Source organism: Lithobates pipiens, unplaced genomic scaffold (assembly GCF_037356315.1).
Source record: "Lithobates pipiens isolate NorthernLeopardFrog02 unplaced genomic scaffold, aLitPip1_a1.2 Scaffold_19, whole genome shotgun sequence".
In the NCBI taxonomy this organism is placed as follows: Eukaryota; Metazoa; Chordata; class Amphibia; order Anura; family Ranidae; genus Lithobates; species Lithobates pipiens.
This window is the reverse complement of record NW_027507764.1, coordinates 344978465-344996831: the sequence shown is the minus strand read 5'-3', so window position 1 is coordinate 344996831 and position 18367 is coordinate 344978465. Positions and strand designations below refer to the sequence as shown.

Genomic DNA, 18367 nt, shown 5'->3' with positions numbered 1-18367 from the left:
AATGACTCTTCTCGCTCTGGCCAGCCGGTAGTTAAAAACCCTCCTCTCTGGGGTGAGGATCCTCTGGGGGAATGGCCTCATCAGATGCTCGCCCAGACCGAATGCTTTATCAGCAATAAAGATGAACGGGACTCCTTGTCTGCATCAGGTGGTAATGCCAGGCCACCAGTCTGGAGACGTTGGTAAAACTCTGTCTGGGCAAAGACTCCTCCATCCGACATCCAGCCATTCTTCCCTACATCCACATAGAGGAACTCATATTGTGCCAACAAGACCGCCATTAACACTATACTATTAAACTCCTTATAGTTATAATAGTAAGACCCCGAATGGTGTGGTGGCATGATGTGGACGTGCTTCCCATCTATAGCCTCTCCACAGTTGGGAAAGTCCCAACGGTTGGCAAAATGGAATGCCACAGTCTGCCATTCCTGTGATGTTAAAGGAAACTATGCAGTCAAAACATGAAAAAAAAAATATTAGTACCACTTGCGCATTACATTGCAAGCAGATTAGAGAAAAACATTCTTGGCTGACATCAGTATAACATTTATTTTAAGGAGTATTTCAAGACAAAAATATAAGGTCCACTTATCAGATTCCTCAGCCCCTCTGATGGCCCATTGTAAACATTTTAGGAAGGGTTCGAACTGAGTTTGGGACCCAAAAAAAGCCTATGGCACCAATTTAAGGACACACATAACATGTGTACACATTTTAGGGGGTGTTTAGGGTAAATCCCTACAATGGAGCTGACAAAATACATTGTTAAGTGACTAGGCTAGGTGTATATGGACCCAGGATAGCATGCTGGGGAGGTTAGTAAAGGCAAATATGCATGTAGGCCAAAAAAGGAGCATTAAAAGCTTACAGCATGCATGAGGACAAAGGGAACATCCACAGCATATTCCAATCATGGTAATTAAGGAATGATGAAAGAAATACAATACATTAGCAAACATTAAATACACAGAATGTGATGTTAAAGGAGAAAACTTTCCCTAATATAGTCCTTCTGCAGGGCCTGAATGATAGCAGAACAGGTCTCTGGAATAATGACCCCCAGAGCCTGGGGCAAGATGCTTGTAGAGAACTTGAGGTCCTGCAGACTTCTCCCAGTCACCAAGTACCGCAAGGTGGCGACTAGCCTCTGCTCGGGAGTGATGGCTTGCCACATGCAGGTGTCTTGTTTTATAATATAAGGGGACAGCAAAGCCAACAGACGGTGAAAAACTATGTCCATCATTCGGAGAAAGCTCCTGAAATCATCAGGATTATTCTCCTGGATCTCATGAAGCAGAGGCATGTGAGAGAATTGGTCATGCGGGAGCAACCAATTCTTGGTCCATGAACTCCTCCCGACCCTGTTCGTGGACTGGGCTTGGGTCAAAGCTAGAACCCCAACACCAAGCCCCCACACAGCGCGATCTGTATGACAAGTACCCGCAACATGGCTTTAAAACGGTCGGCTGGTCAGAACGAACTAACAGAACGCACTGAAGAACAGCGAGGCCTGTGAAGAGTGATCTGAAAATCAGAAACGAGTGGACAGGAGGGCACTGAAAAACAGATACAAACCCACAAGCACAAACTGAAGAGCAGTAGCGGACTGAAAAGCACGAAAGCTGAAAATCGCGAATCGTCTCTCACCAAACTTCTACTAACATGAGATTAGCAGAAGGAGCCCAAAGGGTGGAGCACTGGCTATTGAACTTCCTTTTTCGTGACGCGTTCTTGACGGTCGGACTTTGGTGTGACCGTGTGTATGCAAAACAGCTTGAGCGGAATTCCATCCAAATTCCATCGGAGAAACCTTCAGAGTTTATTCCAACGGCAAAAAATCTAATGTACACAGAATAACAATTGAAAGGTTACCAACAAAGGTATTTAGAGATCCCACAGTAATGGTTTTACAGCAGTATCTTATGGTGTTTAATAAGAAATTATTTGACTATATGGGTAAAACGCATATCAATACATGAAGTGTGGTGTACAATGACTTAATTCCATGTATGTTAATATCTGCAGTCCTTATATACGTAATCTGTTCTGGACAATGTATGTTTTATTTCTTCAAAACAAATAATGCTGCACTAGTGATAATAAATCTATTCAACCTGTGCAAATATGAGTGCCAACATAACAACATGTGAATATACAATGATATGATACATTCATGTGTATTTCTTCTTGTAATAATATAAGTCCCGTGCTTAAGTGCAGTCAAATATTTAATTAATGAAAATGTCAGCAAAAATTTGTAACTTGCCGAGTCTTCACAAATTCTCAAATATCCATGCTTTGTACCTAATCACCTCAGTGCTCCCCCATAAGAAATGTGCTCACCTCACACTTAAGTTTGGGCAAATAAAACTTTTTAGTCACCCCTGACTAACAGATCATGCTTTCCCCCTCGTTGCTCCATTGTTGTGCCTCCGTTATGACTTGATATATATGAGCGAAAAAGAGCTCCAAATAGTGCTTATATCGTTTTTAAATAATATTCAATTTATTAAAAAACAGTTCACCAACTGTACACTGCATATATCACATAAAACCGCAATGCTGCAGTTACTTCGTGCCTGTCCATGAAAGATGCAAAATGTCTTGCCAAACCAATCTGCCCCTCCATTGGTTTGGCAAGATGCTTTTACATCTCTCACGGAGAGGCACGATGTACCTGCAGCATCGTGGTTTTATATGATATATGCTGTTGGTGCACTGGAGCACCTTTTAAATGTGAGTTCTATGTACATTTTTTAATAAATTGAATATTGTTACAAATTATATAAGCACTATTTGCAGCTTTTTTCTCTTATATATATATCGAGTCATAATGGAGGTACATCATTGGTACATGAATGGAGCAAAAGTGAGTACATACCTCACATTTTTGTAAATATTTTATTATATCTTTTCATAGTTACATATAGTTACATAGTAGGTGAGGTTGAAAAAAGACACAGGTCCATCAAGTCCAACCTATGTGTGTGATTATATGTCAGCATTACATTGTATATCCCTGTATGTTGCGGTCGTTCAGGTGCTTATCTAATAGTTCCTTGAAACTATCAATGCCCCTAGCTGTGACCACCGCCTGTGGAAAGGAATTCCACATCCTTACCGCTCTTACAGTAAAGAACCCTCTACGTAGTTTAAGGTTAAACCTCTTTTCTTCTAATTTTAATGAGTGGCCACGAGTCTTGTAAAAACTCCCTTTTGCGTAAAAGTTTTATCCCTATTGTGGGGACACCAGTATGATATTTGTATATTGAAATCATATCCCCTCTTAAGCGTCTCTTCTCCAGAGAGAATAAGTTCAGTGCTCGCAACTAATATCCTCCAGACCCTTTATCAGCTTTGTTGCCCTTCTTTGTACTCCATTTCCAGTACATCCTTCCTGAGGACTTGTGCCCAGAACTAGACAGCATATTCCAGGTGCTGCCAGACCAGAGTCTTGTAGAGCGGGAGAATTATTGTTTTATCTCTGGAGTTGATCCCATTTTTAATGCATGACAATATTCTGTTTGCTTTGTTACCAGCAGCTTGACATTACATGCCATTGCTGAGCCTATCATCTACTAGGACCCCCAGGTCTTTTTCCATCCTAGATTCCCCCAGAGGTTCTCCCCCTAGTGTATAGATTGCATTTCTATTTTTGCCACCCAAATGCATTATTTTACATTTTTCTACATTGAACCTCATTTTCCATGTAGTTGCCCACCCCATTAATTTGTTCAGATCTTTTTGCAAGGTTTCCACATCCTGTGGACAAGTTATTGCCCTGCTTAGCTTAGTATCGTCCGCAAATACAGAGATTGAACTGTTTACTCCATACTCCAGGTAATTTATGAACAAATTAATTAGGATTGGTCCCAGCACAGAACCCTGTTGGACCCCACTACCCACCCCTGACCATTCCAAGTACTCCCCATTTATCACCACCCTCTGAACTTGCCCTTGTAGCCAGTTTTCAATCCATGTACTCACCTTATGGTCCATGCCAAGGGACCTTATTTTGTACAGTAAACGTTTATGGGGAACTGTGTCAAATGCCTTCCAGTAAGGTTCTTATGTTTATACAGAAGTCAATTGACCTGTGGTCGCTGTTTCCTAAATTGCCCCGTATTTCCATATCCGTGATCAGGTCTGTATTGTTGGTAATCAGTAGATCCAGTACATTTTCATGTGACAACACTGAGGAAATTACACTTTGCTACAATGCAAAGTAGTGAGTGTACAGCTTGTATAACAGTGTAAATTTGCTGTCACCACAAAATAACTCAACACACAGACATTAATATCTAAATCTCTGGCAACAAAAATGAGTACACCCCTAAGTAAAAGTTTCCAAATTGGGCCCAATTAGCCATTTTCCGTCCCCGGTGTCATGTGAGTCGTTAGTGTTACAAGGTCTCAGGTGTGAATGGGAAGTAGGTGTGTTAAATTTGGTTCAAGGAACTCAAGGTGGGCTAACCCTGTGCTAGAGAATCAAGGATATGAAATGCGAACTATAAATGAAATTTAACCAGCTGCCAGCACTAAAAAGTCTAAAGCCCCATACACACTATCAGATGTTCTGCAGATTTTTGTCTTCAGATTTACCAAAACCATGTAGTGCAAGGGCCTGCCTGATTGCATACAAATTGAAACTCCTAAGGTTTGACCTCATATTATATGATTTTGGTAAATCTGAAGGAAAAAATCAGCAGAAAATGTGATAGTGTGTATGGGGCTTAATACAAAAACTCCAAGTAAATATGCATAAAAGGTGAGTGCAGCGCAAAACAAACAAGAAAAATGATTTTCAAAATTTACAAGTGAACAAAATATAAAAAAGAAAACGAAGGCAGAGTCCCAGTGCAAAAAAAATCTGTAGGTGAAAAATAAAGACTAACGCAAAGTCCCAGTGCAAAAATCAATCCATATATAAGGAAAACAATCATCCATGTGTAATGTCTGTGGTAAATTATGAAAATTTGTGAAGAATCTTCAAATAAATGTGCATCCAGCTCCACACCCAAGTAAGTAGCCTGCTTACCAGCTATCCGTGACTGATGAAAAGCAGTCTCACCCAGCACAGGGAAATCGGTCTCCCCAAGACCATTAAAAGATGTTTTGGAACCGCTGCTAGTACGATGTTACTCAGAAAACAAAAGAGAGTGCAATAAGTTTAAAAATGCAGTTTAATTAAATAAGTGGGTTACATTTACGAGATATATGACATATTACGGCAGTACAACCATGTGTCTCATCAGTGAGGTCTGCGGCATCTCCTCAAGCTTCCGTTTGCTTCCTTTTCCTAATGCCCATCAAAATCCTGAGAAAAACGTGATGACGTCACCGCCATAGGCTCCACCCTATGCGTTTCGTCAGGGTTGGACATCATCTGGGGACTGGCCAATCCCTAGACAACGTCCAATCGTGACAAAATGTGACCTCATCACGTTTTTTTTTAGGATTTTGATGGGCATCAGGAAAAGGAAGCAAACGGAAGCTTGAGGAGATGCCACAGACCTCACTGATGAGACATGTGGTTGTAATGCCTTAATACGTCATGTATCTCATAAGTGTAACCCACTGGACACCTACAAATTTGAAAAATATTTTTTTTGCACTGGGACCCTGCTTTAGTTTTCTTTTTTATAATTGTTTCACCCACAAATTTTGAAAATAATTTTTCTTGTTATTTGTTTAGCGCTGCACTCACCTTTTATGCGTGTTAAATTTGGTGTTATCGCTCTCTCACTCTCTCATACTGGTCACTAGAAGTTCAACATGGCTCCTCATGGCAAAGAACTCTCTGAGGATCTGAAAAAAAGAATTGTTGCTCTACATAAAGATGGCCTAGGCTATAAGAAGATTGCCAAAACTCTGAGCTGCAGCACAGTGGCCAAGACAATACAGCAGTTTAACAGGACAGGTTCCATTCAGAACAGACCTCATCATGGTCGACCAAAGAAGTTGAGTGCACGTGCTCAGCATCGTATCCAGAGGTTGTCTTTGGAAAATAGACATATGAGTGCTGCCAGCATTGCTGCAGAGGTTGAAGGGGTGGGGGGTCAGCCTGTCAGTTCTCAGACCATACACTGAACACTGCATCAAATTGGTCTGCATGGCTGTCATCCCAGAAGGAAGCCTCTTCTAAAGCTGATGGACAAGAAAGCCCCCAAACAGTTTGCTGAAGGCAAGCAGACTAAGTACATGGATTACTGTAACCATGTCCTGTGGTCTGGTGAGACCATGACAAACTTGTTTGGTTCAGATGGTGTGAAGCGTGTGTGGCGGCAGCCAGGTGAGGAGTACAAAGATTATTAGATGTATTTATTAGATGTATTTTGCCTACATTCAAGCATGGTGGTGAGAGTATCATGGTCTGGGGCTACATGAGTGCTGCCGGCACTGGGGAGCTACAGTTAATTGAGGGAACCATGAATGCCAACATATAGTGTGACATACTGAAGCAGAGCATGATACCTTCCCTTCAGAGACTGGGCCACAGGGCAGTATTCCAACATGGTGATGGATCCAAACACACCTCCAAGATTACCACTGCCTTGCTAAAAGGGGGTAAAGGTGATGGCCTGGCTAAGCATGTCTCCAGACCTAAACCCTATTGAGCATCTGTAGGGCATCCTCAAACGGAAGGTGGAAGAGCGCAAGGTCTCTAACATCCACCAGCTCCATGATGTTATCATGAAGGAGTGGAAGAGGACTCCAGTGGCAACCTGTGAAGCTCTGGTGAATTCCATGTTCAAGAGGGTTAAATCAGTGCTGGAAAATAATGGTGGCCACACAAAATATTGACACTTTGAGCCAAATTTGAACATTTTCACTTAGGGGTGTACTCAATTTTGTTGGCAGTAGTTTAGACATTAATGGCTGTGTGTTGAGTTATTTTGAGGGGACAGCAAATTTACACTGTTATACAAGCTGTACACTCACTACTTTACATTGTAGCAAAGTGTCATTTCTTCAGTGTTGTCAAAAAGGTATAATAAAATATTTACAAAAATGTGAGGGGTCTACTCACTTTTGTGAGATACTTTATATATATATCAGCCATATAGGGCTTCAACCATAAGTAAGAAGGCCAGTATGGTGGCCTGAATTAATGGGAGGAGCCCGGGGGTATTTAACCAGCCCACCTGTGGTCTTCGTCGGTTTCCTGTGCGCGATACGACGTCACTAGGCTGACTCTTCGAAAACTCATTAGCGTCCTTGAGTTCCTGTGTTCAAAGTTTCGGAGGCTCTCGTTTCCATTCACACTTTATGTACGACGTGTCTGGCTCGGCTGTCGCAGGTAGGGTTTTCGGTTGACTTTTTAATTTCACGCATTGTTAGATATCTTGTCACTAAACCTCGATATCAAACTTACGAATCATTCGTAAAACCCTACACTTAGCCGCAATGTTTTCCAATCACTTGCAATGTTATCATACCAAACATTTCTTCATTTTTACGTACCGTATATACTCGAGTATAAGCCGAGATTTTCAGCCTCTTTTTTGAGGCTGAAAGTGCCCCCTCGGCTTATACTCGAGTCGCCGCTGTCTGACTGCTCGATCAGCGTATCGAGCAGACAGACGGCGGACATTAATTTTCAAAAGCCGCGCCTCCTTCTCCGCCTCCGCCTGTGATAGGCGGAACACTGAATTTCCCAGCAGTCAGTGTTCCGCCTATCACGGACATCCGCTCATTCTCATACTACGGACGAGTATGAGAGGATGTCTGTGATAGGCGGAACACAGGCTGCTGGGAAATTGAGTGTTCCGCCTATCACAGGCGGAGGCGGAATTTTGAATTGTAGAATGGCCGCCGAGAAGAGCGGCGATCCATCGGCACGGGACGGAGGAGGCACGGCACGGCACGGGACGGAGGAGACACGGGACGGAGGAGACACGGGACGGAGGAGGCACGGCACGGGGGAGGCACGGCACGGGACGGAGGAGGCACGGCACGGGACGGAGGAGGCTCGGGACGACGGCGGCTCGGGACGGAGGCTTGGGACACAGGTAGGCTGGACACACACACAAGGCTGCACGGACACACACACACACACACACACACACACACACACACACACACACACACACACACACACACACACACACACACACACAGGGATGGATGGATGGATGGATACACACACACACACACACACACACACACACACAGGGATGGATGGATGGATGGATGGATGGATACACACACACACACACACACACACACAGGGATGGATGGATGGATGGATGGATACACACACACACACACACACACACACAGGGATGGATGGATGGATGGATGGATGGATACACACACACACACACAGGGATGGATGGATGGATGGATACACACACAGGGATGGATGGATGGACACACACACAGGGATGGATGGACGGACACACACACAGGGATGGACGGACACACAGGGATGGACAGCCATGTCTCACCCTCGGCTTATACACGAGTCAATAAGTTTTCCAGTTTTTTGGGGGTAAATTGGGGGCCTCGGCTTATACTCGGGTCAGCCTATACTCGAGTATATACGGTACCTCACACTGATGCAAAGACACCGCTTCATTTAGGCATGTCTCACTGTTTTATGCTCCACAGACAAATCAATGTAACTTGTGGATTTACTGTACATCGAATCCAGTCGCATCCGAGATGCACCGATTTTTTCCAGTGTGCCCAGCTGTTAATCCACTTGCATCTCAGATGCACTGATTCGTTCCGTTGTGCACTAGCTGTTTTTTGCCTCATTTTAGTACATGCTCCAGAGTCCGGTCTGTTGTCAGTCACAGTTGCGGCAGGACCGATTTGTGCCTCTGCCATGGCAAACATTTCATTCATTTCATTTCATGGGAAAACATTTTGTTCATTTCACTGTCACGTACTGCGCTCCGATTTGAATCCGATGGCATCCGCGATGCAGCGATTCGTCCTGGTATGCCCCAGTTGGCTTGATCTCATTTCATTCCATGCTCCACAGTTCAATTAGTAGCTCGTTGCTTCGCCCGGTACATCCCCAATCCTCAGGTGGTAATGGCACAAGCTTTCACCAAACTTACTCAATTTAGAACACTGAAAATTAATAAAACTATACCCCTACCTGAATGTTTTTGCCCCATTATTTTGGCATACCATCTATCAGGCCAGGGCACACTTCAGGTCCATTTCATGTTGTAAGTCTTATGGTAAGTCTGTATTGTTCATATCTATATCAGCCATAGGGCTTTAACCATAAATTTATATATATACATTTTTTATTTCTTATTCTCAATAAAAAACATTTGTTTGAGAGAGAAAAAAACAAGAAACAGAAACAATCAAGTTGCAGCCTGGTGCTTTTATATAGTTATGGAACTTCTCAATGACTTCTAATATCTTCAGATATCCTATACATATTCTACAAGCATTGCAATGTAGGCGCTTCATAGTAAATTGACATTTTGGTCACTTTACTCCTGCTGTATATTCATGTTCTACATGCTTCTGCAAGTAATAGATCCAAAGCTTTGAACTTTTGTAGCCATTTTTGGTGTTAACATCAAGAAAGCTTCATAATAATTTTTACTGTTTCTTGCCATAGTTGTATAACCAACGGTGGATTCATTGACTCTGTAGAGCTGCAGGGTCTTTGAATACAGGAGAAGAAAAAAGCGATAGAAACAGTTTATGTATAAAAATAATCCAATTTGTGATTAGGTATTCAGAATTTTAAATAGCATCTGCCTTCTGATGGCTCAGCATTCATTGTGATATTTCCTTCTAGGCAGATACAATTGTTTTATATTTAAATCTTTGTTTTAAGTAGAAAGATCATTTGAGAGGGGGGGTTTACTTTATTTTTATTTTTTTTTTCCTCTTTCAGCTTTTTACATTTTATATAAATCCAGATTTGATCCATCCTTGCACCCTTAAGTGGGAAATTGTAAGATGTATACAGTGATGGGAGCTCACCATCAAACCATGTGCAGACAGAAATCCCTTTCCTGACCCCTCCCTAAATTAATGTAAAGAATTTACTAAGTTAACAACAAAAGAAACAGACAAAGGTGCTCACTTCTCAGGTTTATTTTTAAAAAAGGCACTTGACATCAACTGCAAAAATTCTTGACTCCTTAAGATTAAGCACGTTTAGTGTGAAATGCATCAAGGCTTATTATTGTCAATGCTGCACTCTCAAGTGCAATTTTTTTTAAATAAACCTCTGAGCAGTACACCTAGACCCGCTTATTCTGTTGTTGACTGGCTAGGTTGTGACCAGTCATGGTCTGGGAACAAAGTGCCTTTGTGGTGTTGGATAGGGATGTTAATCTTCTTTGTGGGCTAATTTGTAAGACAAGGCAAAGTAAAAGGAAGCATCCATTCCATACAGAAGAAAAAAAATTAACAACCGTTTAGGAAGGGGTTCTTTACAGTAATGGCAAAAACAAATTGGCAAAATGACAAAAAAAAATGGATTAAAAAAAAATTGAATAATTTTTAGAGAAATAAAAAGTTAAAATAATAATATTTAAACTTATGAATAATTGCTAATAAATCAATATTTTTATCCAGGAAATTGAGAGGATTACAAAGCGTTTATTTTTGCTCCTGTATGCTAACATTGGCAACCATGGGGATTTTGTTTTCCTAATCTCTTTGTGAATTTGTGAAAGACTGAGCATAATGGACATTATTTTTTTTTTCAACCCTGATGACATATTCCAAGTCCGCATCGGAGAACATTTTTATTTCATCAGTGAGAATGCATATGGCATTTATTGTATATGTCCTCAACAATTGGCCAAAAGATAGGACATAGGTGTACAATCACAAGGAAAATGACATACAAATAAGCATTATATTTGTCCATAATAACATACAATTTCTGTTACCTGGCTATATAATAAAACCTTTGAAAGGCTGTAACCTGTGTTTCATCCCGTAGCTAAGGCAGTGTCTCAATCTTTACTCAGTTAAGGCACCTTTTAGAATTAGCCAAGGCACCTTTTAGAATTGTGCACAATCTTGGGGCACACTAGTCTGGGTGCACTCATTCACATCAGGAGGTACATCCGAGCATGCAAGCTTTTTGCAGATTCCGGTGAGTCGTGTTTTTTAATGGGCTGATCTATGCATGTGAAACATGCAAAAAAGTGCCAGCATGGTTTTTTAAATTGTGCCGCACGAAAACGCATGGTGCTGCAGTATTATGCATTTTAACTGGTGTAAATGTACATGCATTTGCTAGATGCATGGGGGTGCCATTAAGAATTAACTGTACCCGTGTACTTCTGCAGAAGGCAGCACATTTTTTTCCGGTGTGGGAAAATGCATAATTTCTCACTGCATTGCACCTGCTGTGAACAAGCCCTAACATGTAATTTGTGAGGCAGTTAGTTTTGTGGTCTGTAGGTTGTAAATCCTCTCCCTCCGAATTCCCTCTGCTAGCAAAAATTCCCCCCGAAATCCTTCCTGCTAACACAAATCAACCCTCCAAAATCCCCATTCTTAACATAAATCCACCCCTCCCAAATCTCCCCTCCTAGCACAAATCCCTCTAATCCAAAATGTCCCCTCCTTGCACAAATCAACCCACCCAAATCACCCCTCCTAGCATAAATCCTCCCCAATCCCACCTAGCTCAAATCCCCCAAATCCCTCCTTCTAACACAAATTCCCTGCCATCCTAGCACAAATCCCTCTAATACAAAATGCACCCTCCTAGCACAAATCCCCCTTCTAGCACAAATCCCCCCAACCTACCCTCCTAGCTCAAATCCCGCCCCCAAAATCCAACCCTCCTAACACAAATCCCTAAACATCTGCAAAGGCTTTTATCATTAATAATTTAATTCCTATGGATATATCTTAAAAAGTGGCGAATGACTCTAGAAGTTGAACTAAGGGAATCAATGCAAGGTTACATAGTATTGAGAGAACAAATTTGTTTAGTGCCTAATGCCCTGTACACACAGTCTGACTTTCCGACAGAAAATGTGCGACTGGATCTTGTTGTTGGCAAATCCGATCATGTGTGGGCTCCATCTAACTATTTCTGCTGGAATTTCTGACACACAAAGTTTGAGAGCAGGATCTAAAATTTTCCAACAACAAAATCCGATCATTTAAATTGTGCCACGCATGCTCATAATAAATTATGAGACGAAAGATATTGGCTACTGCCCTCTTTATAGTCCCATTGTCGGACTTTCCGATGACTTTGTGCGACCGTGTGTATGCAAGACAAATTTGGGCCAAAATTCGTCTGAAAAAATCAGACGGATTTTGTCGTCGGAATGTCCGTGTGTACAGGCCATAAGACATTGGTATGGAAGAAGGAAATTGATTGATTATTCATTTTGTTAAAGGATTTTGGTCAATATATTGGATATAGGAAGGAAAAATGTCTACTAGAAAGGACATGGTTCCAAAAGGGCCATTCATTTATGATTTTTTTTTTAATTCCACTGCAACTGATTTAATATTTTCAGTGAACGTTATTGTAATGTTTTCTTTTAGTAATTAACCCCAAAGTGACCATATACATTTACTCTGCTGTATATTTATTGTGTGTTTACCTTATAGCGGCTGCACACAAACTGATACTGGCAATTAATTATTTGTATTAAGATCAGTAAGAGCCTTATGAGCTGCACACATTTGAATGTGAATGCAGACTGCTTGGCTATACCCTTAACAAGCCTACTGTATATCTTTAGGCCTATTTCCTATTTTTATATTTACATTACCCCATCTGTTTATGTTATCCAGCCTTGCTATGGTTTACCTGGAAATCATTGTTTTCAGCTTGTCATAGCGAAAAAGAGTAGGTTATTTTTAACGCATAAAGAGGTATGGCTCGTCACTAAAGTGTATTGATCATACACTTTGTGGCAAAAAGCAAGAAACCCCAGTGAAAATCATTGAATCTGCAACTGATCAAGGACAAGATAGTTATGCATGCTACTTAAAAGTGTTGCATGTAACTAGAGTGCTGCAGTCTAACCGGAGAGAATGTGTTATGGGAGAAACGGCCATGTTACTAGAGAAAGCTTAATGTTTTTAACCCTTTAATGCCTCTTGTTCCAATATGGGGAGTTATTTATATCCTACCGCTCTAGGTAACATATGAATTGTAATCCGCAAATTTAAAAAAAGTCAACCTTAGGCATAAAGGGGTTAAAGGGACCGCAATGTTGCTAGAGAAACCTTTACACTATCAGAGACATTTCCATGATATCTGAGAGAGACTGCCATATTGAAAACACTAATGCCCTGTACACACGATAGGATTTTCCGACAACAAATGTTGGATGTGAGCTTGTTGTCCGAAAGTCAGACCGTGTGTATGCTCCATAGAACATTTGTTGGTGGAATTTCAGGTTCTCAAATTTTCTGACAACAAAAGTTGTTGTCGGAAATTCCGAATGTGTGTACAAAAGTCCGATGCACAAAAGTTCACGGGTGCTCATAATCAAGCAGAAGAGCCGCACTGGCTATTGAACTTAATTTTTCTCAGCTCATCATACGTGTTGTATGTCACCACGTTCTTGACGTTAGGAATTTCCGACAACATTTGTGTGACCGTGTGTATGCAAGACAAGTTTGAGCCAACATCCTTCAAAAACAAATCCACGGTTTTGTTGGAGGAAAGTCCGATCATGTGTACGGGGCAAAAGACTTTGTTTTCCTCTTCATTTACTAGACTAAACTGGGGGGGGGGGGGGGGGAGACATTCTTAGTTCATACATCAATTTAGACCAGGCATAAGTGATTTATGAAACAACTTCTTAAAATAATTTAGAATACATTCCAGGTGCAATTCAACAAAAAGAATTTCCTAGTAACTTATGCTAAATGCTTTCTTTGTTTACTTGATCCAGTCCAGAATAGGCAAGTTAGTTTATGACAGGTATGTAAAGAATGCTCACACCTATCATTTCATTGTTTTCAGGGAAGTCCAAGGAAATACATCCCTGATTTTGGAAGAAAGTTTTATCCCAAGAAGAATGGGCACCAGGAAGCTTATTGCAACTCTTGATTCTGACACCCTAAGGCATGTGTATGGTGAGCTGGATTTGGAGATCTTAAGTGGAGTCTAAACGAATTCCAATTTTTGCATTTCCACATTAATGTTAACAGTATAATGACTAACAAATTAAACAGTATTGAACAATTTTACCAATATGCATAATAAGAGGTTTCTAGAGAACAAATATTCAGTTTAAAAAAAAGCCCAAAAAACAGAAATACATTTTAATATAGCAGACAATACATTTTTAATATGGTAGACATTGTATAGGTGGTCTCCATTTTCATAGTTTTACCTTAACTTTCCTGTTTTAGCAATGGTATGGTAAGTCTAAGCATGACTATGCATTCAAATATGCATCAGAATCTGACCACTCTATTCAGTGCACTCTAACTGACCTGATCAGACACACTCTTTACAGTAATGCCCTGTACACACGGTCAGAAATTCCAATGGAAACGGTCCGATCAGATTATGTTGTTGGAAAATCCGATCGTGTGTGGGCTCTATCAGACTTTTTCCATCAGAAATTCAGACGGAAAAAGTTTGAGAGCTGGATCTAAAATTTTCCGACAACAAAATATGATCTGACTTTTTCCGATCGTTTGTAGAGAATTCCGACGGACAAAGTGCCATGCATGCTCAGAATAAATTACGAGACGAAAGCTATTGACTGCTGGCCTCTACGTAGACCCGTCGTACGCAACAAACGTTACTGCATTCAGAACAATCCAATTTTCCGACAACTTTGTCCGACCGTGTGTATGCAACACAAGTTTCGGCCAAAATCCATCGGAAAAAAGCTGATGGATTTTGTGGTCGGAATGTCTGACCGTGTGTACAGGGCATAAGTGTGCAGGAGGAAGCTTGTGTTAGACCTCTTTCACACAGTCATACTGAAGCATACACCTGTGTGAGGGCCGCATTTTGCCTTCACAGGATGTACAGATATTCCATGCATCCGTGTGCAGGTTGTCACATTTATGTCAAATAGGATGCAGTGGCTGCACAGACACAGCTTCTGCTCCCAGTTTGACATCCATGTGGGTGTAGATACCTGAATGCACACTGTCATTGGCAGGTTTTCCCTTTATTCCTGTTCAGGTGGCAGCCAAAAATGTATTCCTAAGGCCTCTTTCACACGGGACGGATCCGTGATGATCCGCCCCGTGGACATCTGCTTGCTCAGTGGGGATCGCTCCGTCGATCCCCGGTGAGCAGGAAGATGACAGGTCTGTCTGGCAGGGATGGACCTGTCAGAGTGCCGCTCTCCCCTATGGGAGATCGGATGGCGACGGACCACAGAGTCCATCGTCACCTGATCCGCAGATGGATAAAAAGTAGGTTTTTCCTCCATCATACTTTTTCGGATTGGAGCTGGTCAGATGTCAGCGGACATGTCACTGATGACATCCGACACTCCATAGGGGTTTAGTGAGCATCCATTCAGGTCCACCTAAAAAACTGACAGGCGGACCTAAACGGATCGTCCGTGTGAAAAAGGCCTTAGCCCACGTACACACGGTCGGAGATTCTGCCAACCAAACCCGTCGGATTTTGCCCGTCGGATTTAGTCCGACGGATTGTGTCCGAAACTGTTGCATACACACGGTCGGGCCAAGTTGGCGAAAAATCCGATCTTTCAGAACGTGATGACGTAATTTCGTTACGATGGGACTACATTCAGGCTAGTAGCCAATAGCTTTGATGTAGGAATTTGATCTGAGCATGCGTGGCACTTGGTCCGATGAAAATGCTCTACACATGATTGGATTAGGTCCGTCCGGCCCAGTTGGTCGGGAAATATTTCCAACATGTTGGAAAATTGGGTCGGACGGAGATTCGGACGGAATCAGTCCGATGCATACCACACACAGTCAGATTATCCGACGACACGGTCCAATAGGACACATTCCAACGGATTCTCCGACCGTGTGTACAAGGCTTAAGAGTCAACTGGAGAATTAGCAATGATGAATATCCCTAACAGAGGCATAGACAGCAATAAAAACATGACAGTTACATCTCCCCCTTACTATATCCAAAACAAAAAAGAGGCTTTGCCTTTTGTTAAACTTTAAGGAGTGTGGCCATTACTTATGTGCAAGCGCAGAACACTTGAGTGTCATGGCAGAAATCAGGTATTTTAGGACAATTGTGTGTGAAAATCAGTTCAGAATTATAACATTTCATTACTATAAGAAAAAGATGTGACATCTCTGGTGGGCTCTTTTTCTGCAGGTTGTTGAGGTCTAAAGACCCACATTGACCCACATCAAGCTCATTGTCAGTTCATCAACAGGACTCATGGTTATGGTATACTTGACCTGTCATATGTACAGGAAAAGATCAGAGAAAAAAAAATGCCTTTGGATTGCTTCCAAAAGGTTGTGGCTCAATAGATCTGGTTTCACTTGCAACCCATGGGTCTGCAGTATCTAAACGAGCCCCTTGAAGATCTCTGCTGCCAATATCACCTTCCTGCCTGTACCAACAAAATTCATCTCACTGTGTCTTCTCTAGTGTTGCTCTGAGAATAGTAATTCTTTTAGAACCGTCTTTTAAAAGAAAAAGAAAGCACAGAAAGTTTCATTAAAGATGATTCATAGTAGTGAATAACATGGAAGTCACAAGGAGTTCAGAAATACCTTGTAGCTCATTGTTTCATGGAAGGATTTATAAAGTCATGGTTATGAGAGCAGACAAATATACAGAACATTAAACTTCTTGCTCCCAGGTAAAAACTCACACATTATCCACCTGTCTTTTTGGTCTATGCTGAAACAAATGGTGATTTGTGACAAGTTAAACTTACTATTGTATCATTCACAATAATATATGTCACTAGCTATCCTTTTATCCTATGACTGCTATCCTTTTAGTAATCTCATTAAAAATAGTTTTTTCATTTTGCAATGTTTTCTTTAAAACCCTTTATGTAAATGTAAAACAAACAACAAAAAAACTCATATTTTTGTATGCATGCATTACTGGCTTCTAAACATGTTCACTTGTTTTACATGACATTAATAAAGCATTTTGCAGTAGACATTACATGGATTTTTTTTCTTTTGTATAACACATAATAATGTGTATTAAAATTAAAAATATAAAGCATTTGCTGCATAAAAGCACACAAGAATATGCCTGGTTGCCCTCTTCACATGCCACCGGACCCCTCAGTGGTAAGACTTTCTGTTGGTAAATGCTTTGCCTTAGACAGCTTTCACCAAACCTATTGGGATTTGGGCCAGCATTAGGCTGCTCCAGCGCTGAGCACTACATTGTGGAATGGGGTAGTTGACTTAATTTCTTTCTACAAAAGTCCTGGTGTTTCTAGAGCCATAGGGGTGCTGATAGGAGAATTCGTGTCACATTAATCCATATCAGCATCCCTATGGTTCTGTTATTCAGCACTTATTTATTCTTATATCTCACGTTTTGAGCCATATGTAAAGGGAACATAAGTTCTACAAAACAAAAGTCATATCTATTGGATCAGACTATGAAAATAAATAATATGGTGTCAGTACACAGATGTGAGGTAGACCATTACAAATAAATAATACATGATACCAATTGAAAAGCAAAACTATCTCTCCAAAGAATGCAATCGATACAAACTGGTGATGGTCTTTTATTGAGACTGACTGTTCAGTGATCAGTGGGTGCAATTCATTAGACTAGACTTTAACCTTGAAAGATCTGTAAGTACAATATAAAGAGAACTAGATAATAAAGAGACAAACCAAACTAACGCTCCTTCCTTTTTTTAAATTGTAAAAACATATAGGTGGTATAGACCTACACAATTCAAGCACTAAAACAGCAGTGAATAATAAATAAAAATCACGGGTTGAGATATATAAATATGTATATATATAATTTATATATATATATATATATATATATATATATATATATATATATATATATATATATATATATGTATGTATGTATGTATGTGTATATATATATATATATATATATATATATATATATATATATATATATATATATATATATATATATATATAGATAGATAGATAGATAGATAGATAGATAGATAGATAGATAGATAGATAGATAGATAGAGGTGTTTTTCATTTCCTATGATCATTTTAAACATTTGGGCAGATTTACTAAAACGGAAAGTGTGCAAAATGTGATGCAACTGGTCATAGTAACCAATCAGCTTTCTGGTTTTATTGTCAAAACTTACAGTAATTGAACAAGCTCAAGTTGGAAGCTGATTGGCTATTATGCACAGCTGCACCGAATTCTGAATGCTCTCCCATTAAGTCCAAGGAGTTTAAAAAAAATATACATTTGTATAGAACT

At 40.6% G+C, this 18367-nt stretch overlaps 1 protein-coding gene across 1 annotated transcript in view; it reads left to right on the top strand.

The window, feature by feature from the left end:
- Nucleotides 1–17080, top strand: part of F13A1 (coagulation factor XIII A chain) — a 223360-nt gene extending 206280 nt beyond the window's left edge. The window contains exon 15 of the mRNA XM_077492144.1: nucleotides 13949–17080. Within this exon, the coding sequence (XP_077348270.1) occupies nucleotides 13949–14096 (148 nt within the window). The 3' untranslated portion in view covers nucleotides 14097–17080. The remainder of the gene's footprint in view (nucleotides 1–13948) is intronic.
- The last annotated feature ends 1287 nt before the right edge of the window (nucleotides 17081–18367 follow it).